At 41.9% G+C, this 13,902-nt stretch overlaps 1 protein-coding gene and 5 non-coding genes across 7 annotated transcripts; all 6 read right to left on the bottom strand.

Moving 5' to 3' along the window:
* Positions 1–860: 860 nt before the first annotated feature.
* On the bottom strand, positions 861–933 carry trnar-acg (transfer RNA arginine (anticodon ACG)). Its single transcript has one exon. It is a non-coding gene; the product is annotated as a tRNA-Arg (tRNA).
* A 114-nt stretch (positions 934–1,047) lies between these two features.
* trnay-gua (transfer RNA tyrosine (anticodon GUA)) lies at positions 1,048–1,136 on the bottom strand. Its single transcript is given in 2 exon segments — positions 1,048–1,083; positions 1,100–1,136. It is a non-coding gene; the product is annotated as a tRNA-Tyr (tRNA).
* A 1,529-nt stretch (positions 1,137–2,665) lies between these two features.
* trnar-acg (transfer RNA arginine (anticodon ACG)) lies at positions 2,666–2,738 on the bottom strand. The gene has a single exon. It is a non-coding gene; the product is annotated as a tRNA-Arg (tRNA).
* A 114-nt stretch (positions 2,739–2,852) lies between these two features.
* trnay-gua (transfer RNA tyrosine (anticodon GUA)) lies at positions 2,853–2,941 on the bottom strand. Its single transcript is given in 2 exon segments — positions 2,853–2,888; positions 2,905–2,941. It is a non-coding gene; the product is annotated as a tRNA-Tyr (tRNA).
* Positions 2,942–4,657: 1,716 nt separating this feature from the next.
* trnay-gua (transfer RNA tyrosine (anticodon GUA)) lies at positions 4,658–4,746 on the bottom strand. The gene is given in 2 exon segments: positions 4,658–4,693; positions 4,710–4,746. It is a non-coding gene; the product is annotated as a tRNA-Tyr (tRNA).
* Positions 4,747–9,140: 4,394 nt separating this feature from the next.
* vps26c (VPS26 endosomal protein sorting factor C) lies at positions 9,141–13,571 on the bottom strand. Of its 2 annotated transcripts, XM_072375318.1 has the most exons (8): positions 13,377–13,571; positions 12,487–12,630; positions 10,892–11,041; positions 10,626–10,706; positions 10,261–10,335; positions 10,025–10,175; positions 9,794–9,946; positions 9,141–9,706 (listed from the first exon to the last, which is right to left on the bottom strand). In XM_072375318.1, the coding sequence occupies exons 1-8, from the start codon at positions 13,431–13,433 to the stop codon at positions 9,624–9,626; spliced, it is 894 nt and encodes a 297-aa protein (XP_072231419.1). In that variant the 5' UTR covers positions 13,434–13,571; the 3' UTR covers positions 9,141–9,623. The 2 variants fall into 2 exon arrangements, with proteins under 2 accessions (XP_072231419.1, XP_072231420.1); XM_072375319.1 differs by lacking the exon at positions 12,487–12,630.
* Between the last annotated feature and the right edge of the window lie 331 nt (positions 13,572–13,902).

A 13,902-nucleotide genomic window follows, 5' to 3' on the forward strand; every position in this document is an offset into this window, starting at 1 on the left:
CTCATAGTTAGGGATGGCTCAGGTGATCCTGAAACATCCCATAGTTAAGCTGCTATAGGCTTAGACTGCTGGGGGGCCTCATCTGTCACACCTTCCCTGACTTTGCTCTCTTTTCCCCCTGTTTAATATCTCAAATGATATTATGTACATGTGACATTATTGTGGTTATTAACTTGTTTTTCCCTGTTCCAACAGGTATCCTTTGAATGGTGTTACCGTGTTCCCCCTCCCCCTCTTTTCCGTCTTCTCAAACCCCAGCTGGTCGAGGCGGATGGCCACCCTTCCTGAGTCTGATTCTGCCAGAGGTTTTTTCCCGTTAAAAGGGAGTCGTTCCTTTCCACAGTCGCCACAGGCATGCTTAGGACGGGAGATTGGACTGAAGACAAGTTTTGGAGCAATCTGTTGGTTTCCTGAGCTAGGATATTGTTTTTGAATTGGCCCTTTATGAATTAATTGGATTATTTTGAAATGAATTCATTGGATTTCATTGGATTATGATAACAATGAATTGAATTCCAATTGGCTTGAATTGGACTATATTATTTAAGTGCCTTGACATGACAATTGTTGTCATTTGGCGCTATATAAATAAAAGTGAATTGAATTGAATTGAACTGAATATCCCAAGGATAGCATATCTAGCTCTGCTGCATGTGGCTGGCAGACATGGATTTTTGTGTTAGGAGCAAAATCATTGAAAGCAGAGTTAAAGAGGAAGACCAACTTCCCTTACAGTGTGGAGTATGCCACATGCGTGGCATCTTTCCGGCGTGATTGTGCTGGGATACCCAGGGAGTAGAGGCTTCATAGTGCTCCTGTTCTGCAGCAGTGGGAGAGTTGAGAGAGTAAAACCTATGTGCCGAGCTAGCCAGGAGTTGAACCTAGAATCTTCTGATCCGTAGTCAGACGCGTTATCCATTGCGCCACTAGCCCTTCAGACAATGCATGGAGAGCAGCAGAGTCTCTCTAAAAAGAGCGTCATCCAATAGATGTGAAAGGATGGACGGCGTTGGCCAGAAGAGCCTCTGTTCACAAAAGCACGGCATGTCCTTCGAGCCGGAATTGAACCAGCGACCTAAGGATAACTGTTGTTAGGCACCTACAGTCCTCCGCTCTACCAACTGAGCTATCGAAGGGAATAACAGCATATTTTCTTTCCGTCAGCTGTGTGGATGCACGTAAGGAGGCTTCACATATGTATCCTTGGACACCTGCAGTTCTCTCCTGTACCACCGGGGTTGCTGCGACCACAACGCAGAGCACTAACCACTACACGATCACGGCCGGTTGCTGCTATTTGTTGTTTGTGGCTTTCCACATTGATGTGATCCAAAACACCTTCATATCTAGTTTTCTCCAGTTTTAGCTTCTCTTCATTGGCTGCCTGTTAAATTCAGAATAGAATTTAAGATTCTTCTCCTCACATGTAAAGCTCTTAATGACCGAGCTGCATCATATCTTAAAGATCTCAATGTAAGATATTTTCCTAACAGAGCACTTTGCTCCCAAACTGCAGGTTTACTTGCTGTTCCAAGAGTTTATAAAAGTACAGTGGGAGGCAGAGCCTTCAGTTATCAGGCCCCTCTCTTGTGCAATAAGCTGCCCGTAAATGTCCGCGAAGCAGACACTTTGCTCCCAAACTGCAGGTTTACTTGCTGTTCCCAGAGTTTCTAAAAGTACAGTGGGAGGCAGAGCCTTCAGTTATCAGGCCCCTCTCTTGTGCAATAAACTGCCCGTAAATGTCCGGGAAGCAGGCACCCTTTCCACTTTTAAGATTAGGCTTAAAACTTTCCTTTTTGATAAAGCTCATAGTTAGGGATGGCTCAGGTGATCCTGAAACATCCCATAGTTAGGCTGCTATAGGCTTAGACTGCTGGGGGGCCTCATCTGTCACACCTTCCCTGACTTTGCTCTCTTTTCCCCCTGTTTAATATCTCAAATGATATTATGTACATGTGACATTATTGTGGTTATTAACTTGTTTTTCCCTGTTCCAACAGGTATCCTTTGAATGGTGTTACCGTGTTCCCCCTCCCCCTCTTTTCCGTCTTCTCAAACCCCAGCTGGTCGAGGCGGATGGCCACCCTTCCTGAGTCTGATTCTGCCAGAGGTTTTTTCCCGTTAAAAGGGAGTCGTTCCTTTCCACAGTCGCCACAGGCATGCTTAGGACGGGAGATTGGACTGAAGACAAGTTTTGGAGCAATCTGTTGGTTTCCTGAGCTAGGATATTGTTTTTGAATTGGCCCTTTATGAATGAATTGGATTATTTTTAAATGAATTCATTGGATTTCATTGGATTATGATAACAATGAATTGAATTCCAATTGGCTTGAATTGGACTATATTATTTAAGTGCCTTGACATGACAATTGTTGTCATTTGGCGCTATATAAATAAAAGTGAATTGAATTGAATTGAACTGAATATCCCAAGGATAGCATATCTAGCTCTGCTGCATGTGGCTGGCAGACATGGATTTTTGTGTTAGGAGCAAAATCATTGAAAGCAGAGTTAAAGAGGAAGACCAACTTTCCTTACAGTGTGGAGTATGCCACATGCGTGGCATCTTTCCGGCGTGATTGTGCTGGGATACCCAGGGAGTAGAGGCTTCATAGTGCTCCTGTTCTGCAGCAGTGGGAGAGTTGAGAGACTAAAACCTATGTGCCGAGCTAGCCAGGAGTTGAACCTAGAATCTTCTGATCCGTAGTCAGACGCGTTATCCATTGCGCCACTAGCCCTTCAGACAACGCATGGAGAGCAGCAGAGTCTCTCTAAAAAGAGCGTCATCCAATAGATGTGAAAGGATGGACGGCGTTGGCCAGAAGAGCCTCTGTTCACAAAAGCACGGCATGTCCTTCGAGCCGGAATTGAACCAGCGACCTAAGGATAACTGTTGTTAGGCACCTACAGTCCTCCGCTCTACCAACTGAGCTATCGAAGGGAATAACAGCATATTTTCTTTCCGTCAGCTGTGTGGATGCACGTAAGGAGGCTTCACATATGTATCCTTGGACACCTGCAGTTCTCTCCTGTACCACCGGGGTTGCTGCGACCACAACGCAGAGCACTAACCACTACACGATCACGGCCGGTTGCTGCTATTTGTTGTTTGTGGCTTTCCACATTGATGTGATCCAAAACACCTTCATATCTAGTTTTCTCCAGTTTTAGCTTCTCTTCATTGGCTGCCTGTTAAATTCAGAATAGAATTTAAGATTCTTCTCCTCACATGTAAAGCTCTTAATGACCGAGCTGCATCATATCTTAAAGATCTCAATGTAAGATATTTTCCTAACAGAGCACTTTGCTCCCAAACTGCAGGTTTACTTGCTGTTCCAAGAGTTTATAAAAGTACAGTGGGAGGCAGAGCCTTCAGTTATCAGGCCCCTCTCTTGTGCAATAAGCTGCCCGTAAATGTCCGCGAAGCAGACACTTTGCTCCCAAACTGCAGGTTTACTTGCTGTTCCCAGAGTTTCTAAAAGTACAGTGGGAGGCAGAGCCTTCAGTTATCAGGCCCCTCTCTTGTGCAATAAACTGCCCGTAAATGTCCGGGAAGCAGGCACCCTTTCCACTTTTAAGATTAGGCTTAAAACTTTCCTTTTTGATAAAGCTCATAGTTAGGGATGGCTCAGGTGATCCTGAAACATCCCATAGTTAAGCTGCTATAGGCTTAGACTGCTGGGGGGCCTCATCTGTCACACCTTCCCTGACTTTGCTCTCTTTTCCCCCTGTTTAATATCTCAAATGATATTATGTACATGTGACATTATTGTGGTTATTAACTTGTTTTTCCCTGTTCCAACAGGTATCCTTTGAATGGTGTTACCGTGTTCCCCCTCCCCCTCTTTTCCGTCTTCTCAAACCCCAGCTGGTCGAGGCGGATGGCCACCCTTCCTGAGTCTGATTCTGCCAGAGGTTTTTTCCCGTTAAAAGGGAGTCTTTCCTTTCCACAGTCGCCACATGCATGCTTAGGACGGGAGATTGGACTGAAGACAAGTTTTGGAGCAATCTGTTGGTTTCCTGAGCTAGGATATTGTTTTTGAATTGGCCCTTTATGAATGAATTGGATTATTTTGAAATGAATTAATTGGATTTCATTGGATTATGATAACAATGAATTGAATTCCAATTGGCTTGAATTGGACTATATTATTTAAGTGCCTTGACATGACAATTGTTGTCATTTGGCGCTATATAAATAAAAGTGAATTGAATTGAATTGAACTGAATATCCCAAGGATAGCATATCTAGCTCTGCTGCATGTGGCTGGCAGACATGGATTTTTGTGTTAGGAGCAAAATCATTGAAAGCAGAGGTAAAGAGGAAGACCAACTTTCCTTACGGTGTGGAGTCTGCCACATGCGTGGCATCTTTCCGGCGTGATTGTGCTGGGATACCCAGGGAGTAGAGGCTTCAAAGTGCTCCTGTTCTGCAGCAGTGGGAGAGTTGAGAGACTAAAACCTATGTGCCGAGCTAGCCAGGAGTTGAACCTAGAATCTTCTGATCCGTAGTCAGACTCGTTATCCATTGCGCCACTAGCCCTTCAGACAATGCATGGAGAGCAGCAGAGTCTCTCTAAAAAGAGCGTCATCCAATAGATGTGAAAGGATCGACGGCGTTGGCCAGAAGAGCCTCTGTTCACAAAAGCACGGCATGTCCTTCGAGCCGGAATTGAACCAGCGACCTAAGGATAACTGTTGTTAGGCACCTACAGTCCTCCGCTCTACCAACTGAGCTATCGAAGGGAATAACAGCATATTTTCTTTCCGTCAGCTGTGTGGATGCACGTAAGGAGGCTTCACATATGTATCCTTGGACACCTGCAGTTCTCTCCTGTACCACCGGGGTTGCTGCGACCACAACGCAGAGCACTAACCACTACACGATCACGGCCGGTTGCTGCTATTTGTTGTTTGTGGCTTTCCACATTGATGTGATCCAAAACACCTTCATATCTAGTTTTCTCCAGTTTTAGCTTCTCTTCATTGGCTGCCTGTTAAATTCAGAATAGAATTTAAGATTCTTCTCCTCACATGTAAAGCTCTTAATGACCGAGCTGCATCATATCTTAAAGATCTCAATGTAAGATATTTTCCTAACAGAGCACTTTGCTCCCAAACTGCAGGTTTACTTGCTGTTCCAAGAGTTTATAAAAGTACAGTGGGAGGCAGAGCCTTCAGTTATCAGGCCCCTCTCTTGTGCAATAAGCTGCCCGTAAATGTCCGCGAAGCAGACACTTTGCTCCCAAACTGCAGGTTTACTTGCTGTTCCCAGAGTTTCTAAAAGTACAGTGGGAGGCAGAGCCTTCAGTTATCAGGCCCCTCTCTTGTGCAATAAACTGCCCGTAAATGTCCGGGAAGCAGGCACCCTTTCCACTTTTAAGATTAGGCTTAAAACTTTCCTTTTTGATAAAGCTCATAGTTAGGGATGGCTCAGGTGATCCTGAAACATCCCATAGTTAAGCTGCTATAGGCTTAGACTGCTGGGGGGCCTCATCTGTCACACCTTCCCTGACTTTGCTCTCTTTTCCCCCTGTTTAATATCTCAAATGATATTATGTACATGTGACATTATTGTGGTTATTAACTTGTTTTTCCCTGTTCCAACAGGTATCCTTTGAATGGTGTTACCGTGTTCCCCCTCCCCCTCTTTTCCGTCTTCTCAAACCCCAGCTGGTCGAGGCGGATGGCCACCCTTCCTGAGTCTGATTCTGCCAGAGGTTTTTTCCCGTTAAAAGGGAGTCGTTCCTTTCCACAGTCGCCACAGGCATGCTTAGGACGGGAGATTGGACTGAAGACACGTTTTGGAGCAATCTGTTGGTTTCCTGAGCTAGGATATTGTTTTTGAATTGGCCTTTTATGAATGAATTGGATTATTTTGAAATGAATTCATTGGATTTCATTGGATTATGATAACAATGAATTGAATTCCAATTGGCTTGAATTGGACTATATTATTTAAGTGCCTTGACATGACAATTGTTGTCATTTGGCGCTATATATATTGACGGCGTTGGCCAGAAGAGCCTCTGTTCACAAAAGCATGACATGTTCTTCGAGCCGGAATTGAACCAGCGACCTAAAAATAACTGTTGTTAGGCACCTACAGTCCTCCGCTCTACCAACTCCGCTAAAGCTGGGGAAGGAGAAGAAGGGGGAAAAGGGTGAAGAAGGGGGAAGAGGAAAAGTGAAGGAAAAGAGGACTTTTTGAGAATATGAGGGAAAAAATGGAATGAACTTGTAGTTATTTGTGTCTCTGCTGTCCATTTCAAGTAAAAGCACACATTCTGGTGTATTCATTTGAGAAATCTAAGCAAACATGACACTTTGCTGTGGAATAGTATAGGAGACTCTTAATCCAAAGGTCACCGGTTCGATTCCACCATTGGAAGATGACACAAACGTTTAGCAAGTGTTATCAAATGTACTTTTATGGTCATTTTTAAATTTCTGAATTAAGTGCTGCAACAATGTAATCTTCTTCTCTGAATGAGTTTGCATGTTTGCAGAAAAAACTGAACCGGTTCGATTCCACCATTGGAAGATGACACAAACGTTTAGCAAGTGTTATCAAATGTACTTTTATGGTCATTTTTAAATTTCTGAATTAAGTGCTGCAACAATGTAATCTTCTTCTCTGAATGAGTTTGCATGTTTGCAGAAAAAACTGAAGACACTCACTGAAATGTAACAAATTTATTACTAATTTCACACACACAAACACTCAGAAACATGTGTGAAATTAAACCTGAAGTAATAAAAACAGGAATAAGTTAAACAATTAAAAATAGAAAAAAATAAATGGGACAGTATATATTCCCATAATACTACCATTTTCTTTTATGCACGGCAGGTGACACTGACAGCATTTGTTTTTTTCCACCGTGCGGGCGTAAGCTCTCCGGGTTAGTGGAGGTGAGGGCAGGGAATCAGATGGCACAATCTGTTTGTTTCCATTTGGGATGACAAACACAACTGGCACAATGAAAGGACTGGGGTTTAAAAGTACAGGAGATGGAGATGGAGGAAGTGACAGAGGAGAAACGATCTGCAGAAACTTCTTGGGACTGCAGCCAGGTGGTGATACTTTTCTTTTGGTGGGGCTTGTGATGCGGTTGGATAATTCAGACGTCTGAGGGAATAAAGGCACAGTTCACAATATAGGATAACCATAGATGATAGTGAATTAATCTATCTATCATTATGGGTATAGCAGTCAATAAAACCAGATCATTTCAACATGAAATGAATGAAATGCATGAAAGTGCCACTATAGTTACTGCTACATGAAAACAATAACAATACCAAACAGCTAATATTTGTACATCACAGAAATATGACCAATGTGCACTATTTTTAACTTATTAAAATATATATATTCATGCACACACATAAGTTCTTACTTGCATACAATCACACAAACACACAGCTAATTATTAACTAATAGCAGTAGCCTACATATTACACATATATTAGTACAGAAGTGAATACTACATAGATTTCATTCATACCCTAGCTTGTTATCAACTAATACTAGTAGCAGCAATGCATATTTAAGACTTTTGTGACAACAGAAGTTAATATGTCGTACTGATTAGCAGTACAATATAGAGCAGTACAATAGCATTAGCATGTTTGACAAAAAAATCGCCACGTAGAAAAAACGATATATTTACCTTCTGTAGTTAAAGTCACCTGAAGTCCTGCGGGCAGAATTATGGAGAAGTGACATCGTGATTGGCTATCAGCAAAAATGGAAATGGAGCAACGCGATTGGCTGTTGGGCTGAATTATGGAGAAGTGCCATCGTGATTGGCTATCAGCAAAAATGGAAATGGAGCAACGCGATTGGCTGTTGGGCTGAATTATGGAGAAGTGCCATCGTGATTGGCTATCAGCAAAAATGGAAACGAGGCAACGTGATTGGCTGTTGGGCTGAATTATGGAGAAGTGCCATCATGATTGGCTATCACCAAAGATGGACCAAAAATGGAAATGGGGCAACGTGATTGGAGGAGAATTATACAGACGCTTGGTCTCCCGCTACCGCTATCGAATGGAATAACAGCATATTTTCTTTCCGTCATCTGTGTGGATTCGTAAGGAGGCTTAACATATGTATCTTTGGACACCTGCAGTTCTCTCCTGTACCACCGGGGTTGCTGCGACACAACGCAGAGCACTAACCACTACACGATCACGGCCGGTTGCTGCTATTTGTTGTTTGTGGCTTTCCACATTGATGTGATCCAATACACCTTCATATCTAGTTTTCTCCAGTTCACAAGCAAAAGGAGTGCGGCAGAGCCTCTGTACACATAAGCTCGACCCATCCTTTGAGCCAGAATTTAACCAGCGACCTAATGATAACGGTTGTTGGGCACCTACAGTCCTCCACTCTACAAACTGAGCTATCGAAGGAAGCAGCAGATGTTCATTTCATCAGCCGTAGGAATGCAAGTAATGAGGCATTATCTACGTGCCCTGGGACACCTGCAGTTCTGTGCCGTATCAAATGAGTTATGGAAAGGAGCCAGGGGCTTGGGCCTGTTTATCAGTTAAATAAACGCAAAAAGTGATGAGAAACCATCAGTTTCAGATGCCTTTCAGATAAAATCATCCTCAGTTTGTCTTTACAAAAACATATTTGGCATCTATCTGGGAAAGTCTCCATATTGTCCAACACAGACGTCGATCCTCAATATACCCTCACATTGTCCAGCGTATAAGTCCACCTTTTTTGATTTGTTCTTTTTTGGAAAGGTCTTTCCATCCATTCATTTCTCACACGGGCTTCATCTTCTGTTCTTGGGTTATTTATACTATGGGTGTGGTGGCGTGCGAAAATTCTCCCTTTAAATAGAGCTGAAAAACACATAGTATATTAAAAAGGCACTATTTCTCATTGGGGTCTGTTTGGATGTTTTAATTCCAAACTTTTTTAAATGTAAAAACTTAAAAAAGAATGAATATTTGTCGTTCATAACAACTGAGCTGTCAACAGATGGTTGCTCACAGATTTTTAAATAGTTTCAATGGCACTGTGGTGAAGACACCCCTTCAGGATCCGACATCACAGAATAAACCACTTTTAAGAGCTGTATGAGTGGACAAAGAGCTGCAGATTTAGAACCAGATCATTTAACTTGACATTTGAACTGGTTTAATACAATCACTGATCTTTACAGGCTTGTATTGGACTCGGGTTTAAACCCAGCCTTCTGCTTTTAATACATTGTTTCAGAGTATAAAAATCTAAAGTATACATATGCCACAGTTATCATGGAATTTACATAACAGCCTGAACACATTTGAGTGCAAATATGCCAAGCATTAAATTACAAAGTTTAACAGCAAAGAAATGATCATGCTCTTCAAATCAAAAAGTACAATTTTCAAAAATGTGGGTTTTTTTACACTGAATCTGTAAGACGAGGTAAGGTAACCTTCATGTAGATACCTACATTAATGGTGGAAAATCTGGGTTCTGACAGCTCTCTTAAATTACAATCTGTTTCTTAAGAGTGGATTCACTCAGAATGAGCTTCCTCAGAGCTGGTTCATGTGCAAGATAAATCTTGAATGTGTTTTGTTGGCAGCTGATCTCAGAGCAGGAGGGACGTTCAGACTCTGCACAGCTTCAGAGGGAAATTCTCTGTGATCAGGTGATCATCATGAAGCACAATTACGATGTTGATTTCGAACTCTGAAAGACAGAAACATGCATGACGCCACATTGACACAATAGTCATATTCTACATGTACAAGACGATGGCGCGATGCTTTTACTGACCCACTTTGAAGTTGGTCGTCTCCAGTGTTGGGCAGGTGAACAGTCTGGGGAAGACCATGTAGATGGGAATCGGGAGGCGGTGACAGACATCACCCTCAGCTATCTGGATGTTCTGGATCTCTGTGGCATCTCTGGCATATCCTTCAGCACATCCTGAACACAGCAAACACTGTGGAAACCTGGAGCTCTGCCACTACAATAAGAGCACATCCTCTGACAGCGTGAACTCACCACAGGTCTCTACCCGAACGAGCTGCAGTTCGATACTCTTGATGGGGACGTCCGAGTTCTCCACCACCACCTCTCCAGTCAGCGGCTGGCTGATCACACAGTTGGTGGCGTCTAAGTGACCTCTGATCAGAAACTTTGGCAGTAAACTCCTCTGAAGACAGAAAGCACATTTGTTCTGCCTTAAATCAAAGTGAAAGAGGTCGTGTTGTGAAGGGTATGCGGCTTCGGTTCCTCACCTCACGCATATTCTGCAGGGTGTCAGGAGTGATGGTGAACTTGACCGGAGTGGGAACAACTTTAGCTTTCTGAGGCTGAAAATCAAAGAGGATCTGAGCGCACACAGTCTAACACAGAGCTGATGACAACCTGAGTGGAAACCTCCAGGAAATATAGTCAGTTCAGATCATGGTGCAGAAAGGAGTTAAATGCAGCTTTCATAAACATTACACAAAGTGACAGAGATCAGCACAATTAACTAAAGAGAAATACAATAATCAGCTATTCTCTCAGCTCTGACTGCTGCTCAGAGTCAGTCTGAGACTAAAAACAAATCTTTCATCTTGGTGACAGTTGTAGCAGCTGCAAGCAGTTGTTTGCTCACCTGGCAGTGCACGATGAACTCACAGTTCCTGCTCAGGTCTTTGGCCAGCAGCGAGCGCCTCAGGTCACAGCGCAGGGTGTACTGCAGAGGAAGCACAAGATGAAAGCCCTGTGATGAACTATTGCTAAAAAGTTGGGATGTTTTCTAAAATCTAAATAATGAAACAAATGCAAACGTTTTATAAGCATTCAGACCCTGATCTTACTCCCCCTGAATTGTTGCACTCGCACACTTTTGACCACATCATGTGTAAGATTCAAACCCACCTGAATGTTGACAAACACACCGTGGTATGTCTCATACAGCACTTTGTTGCCTTTTGTGAGCAGAGGGAACTCAAAGGGAATCTCAGTCTTGCCTCCTGGGATTTTTCCTGCCTTGGCTACCTCGATGTTACTGTTGATCAGCTGGATGGGCTGCAACACCGGATCAATATTCAGATTAGTATTGGCAATGGTGTGCGGCTGTTTTAAACGCAAAGCTGTCAGGTTAAGATTTCTTGTTTTGACTATCAAGATCAGATATAAAACTGAGTCCTGTCATAAAATTTGAAAAGTCAGAAATGTTTCTGTGAGTATATCAAACAGTTCCTGCACAGCAAAAAGAAAATCTCAACGTGGCTCCTCAGATATAAATACATCGTATTGATAAATAAACTGATTTCTGAATGTATGAACATTATGCATCATTAAACACTGCCGACACTTCTGGACAAACTTTGAAGAGCTTACAAAAAGCCACAGCAAAAACACCATCAACTTGGAAGTAAAAGGATATAACATCACATTTTTATAAATATTGTCCAGAGGACTATCAACTGATGAATTATTCACGGAAAATGTAACACCCACAAGATCAAACCACACAAATCCCACTCATCATCAGGTGCTTTTAGAGCAAACAATAAATATTGTGGGTGAATGTCTGAGAATTGTAAACCATACCAGTTCGTCCAATGTCAAATTATTTTTTTCTGTAAAGTATTCATTCATTCACTGTTTATGAATTTGATGCTGTGAAACTGAAATGCTGAAACCTATTCATGCCAGTCATATCAAATGGACTCTGAAGTTTTTGTTAATGTAACAAGTATGGATCAATTGGAAAAAAAAACAAAAACCATAGTGGGTGTTTTCCCTCAGTTGGCCACATGGGGCAGCAAAGAGACAGTTTCACACTTTATATGAACTACCAGCAGGTGGTGAAATTTCCTGTGACCAGAAGTCCATTTGAAGTGTTCTGGTTTCAATAGTGAGGAAGCTTCAATGCTAGAGATTAACTGATCCGACTGCTCTGCTTTTTCATAGTTTTCTTATTAGTAAAAACCTAACAGAAGGAGAAAGACGGTGAAAAAGGAAAAAATTATAGGGGAAAATAAACAGACCAACAACTAATTACTTCGGATCATCATGAAAAGGACATCTCTGGGTTGGAAAAGTTATCTTAAAAATAGAATCATGTCCGGGATATACGGAGCAAATCATTTATAAATTATGTGGCTGGTGAAACCGTTTCTTATCATGTTTTTGCCACTGTTGGAATTAGGAGTGTTATTTATATCAAATCATTTGTTTTCATCATCAGTCAATTGGCAAATAAGATTATATTATAAATTCTATTGCTTAGTTATATAGTTCAGAGCTATGCCTTCAATTTCCATGTCCTGAGAGACCAAATTCTGAAGTTGTTCAGTTCACAATGATGGCGAAGTCTGCTTTCTGATCTTCTGCTTCAATCCTGTGTTTATGCTGGTGAATCTACGGACTCTGAAGTCCAGTGAGGTTTGATCTTATCGTCACAGAAATGTCCATTTGGACCCAATGAGCAAATATGATTTAGCACCAGATGGCTCTCGACTCACCTTGACCGAGTTGTAGAAAGCTTCAAAGACACCGACGCTCTTGGAGCTCAGTTGCAGGTTGACCACCCCCTCCATGCTGAGAGAGATGCCGTGGTGCTGCATCGCCTCCTTACAGGACAGCACAATGACACCTGCCACAGCTTCCTGCACACACAACAATACTGTGAGGTCCTGCCTCAACTGCTTTACAGCTAACAGTTGTTAATGTGTGACATGACCGAACCAATAACCATGTCTACTTTTGGCTAGTCTCAGACTGATTCAATAGTTTCAAGGTACGAATCATTCGTTGGCACTGGTGTGGCTTTACATGAATGAAAATATATCATAGCCGGTCACATACAAATAGCAGTTGTATTCTAATAGAAGCTTGCACTTCTCTGGCAATAGCAGCAATATCCGTACCAGCATCACTTAATGTCACTGTTTATTTTGTCTTTTAAATATGTTCACATATTGTATACGATAGCTGACACCAAACATACTGATAGTTGTATAACTAAAGGATGAACTCAACGTACCGTCATTTATTTATGTACTTATTTTATTTTTTTCTGCTCAACAGTTCTTTGTTTTCGTGACTTCACTACCTCTCTAACTTGATGTCATACAGTCCTGATACGTGTGAAAACGAACTGAATCTTGAAATCTTGAATTTTCCAATTGGCTAGCTGGGTCACTGGTAATCTGACGGGTGACAGAATTTGTCGGAACACCCACAAACCGACTGCTGGTCATGTGAGGGCGACGCCTCGAGGCTAACAAGCTAACCAATGTGGTTACACTTAACTAGTTTACTCACAACACCTTAAGTTTAAAACTAATAGGATAAAGGCTAACGTTAGCTGAACAGGCTATATAAGATAACTATAAGTAACTTAGCTACTTACCCCCTCATGATACACTTTGTTTGCTCTTTTCAGTCTTATGTCCAAAGTGACGCTCATGTCGGGGCAGACAGTTTAATGACTGTACTACAGTCACCGGCTCCTTCTTGCTAATGCAACAAAACTATAAACAAACCAAATTCAGTCCTTACATCTGATAGCCTAGTCTGTATTCTGTACGATTGAAACGATAACTACATTTCCGTACAAATCCCTCAAAATAAAAGTTGCATTTCCGCCTGTGCAAAAAGGTTCAGATCCTTCAAAGTAAAAGCCGGATTTAACTCTACACCAACTAAAATGTACGGAGAGACAAAAAAAAGTTCAGTAAAACAGCATAATGACCACTTAAAATATGTCTTTCCACAGAACACACAACGTATTTTCTCTTTTATGTTGTTCAAGTTTATATTTATGTAAATCTATATACATTCCCATTGCTGAGTGCTTTTGCCACTTACATACTTAAATTACAGTTTTTATTCTGGTAATTCATCATTGAGTTAGTTTTTACTGAACGGTCTGTACG

This window comes from Leuresthes tenuis, unplaced genomic scaffold (assembly GCF_036924035.1).
Source record: "Leuresthes tenuis unplaced genomic scaffold, fLeuTen1.0.hap1 SCAF_21, whole genome shotgun sequence".
NCBI classification, from domain to species: domain Eukaryota; kingdom Metazoa; phylum Chordata; class Actinopteri; order Atheriniformes; family Atherinopsidae; genus Leuresthes; species Leuresthes tenuis.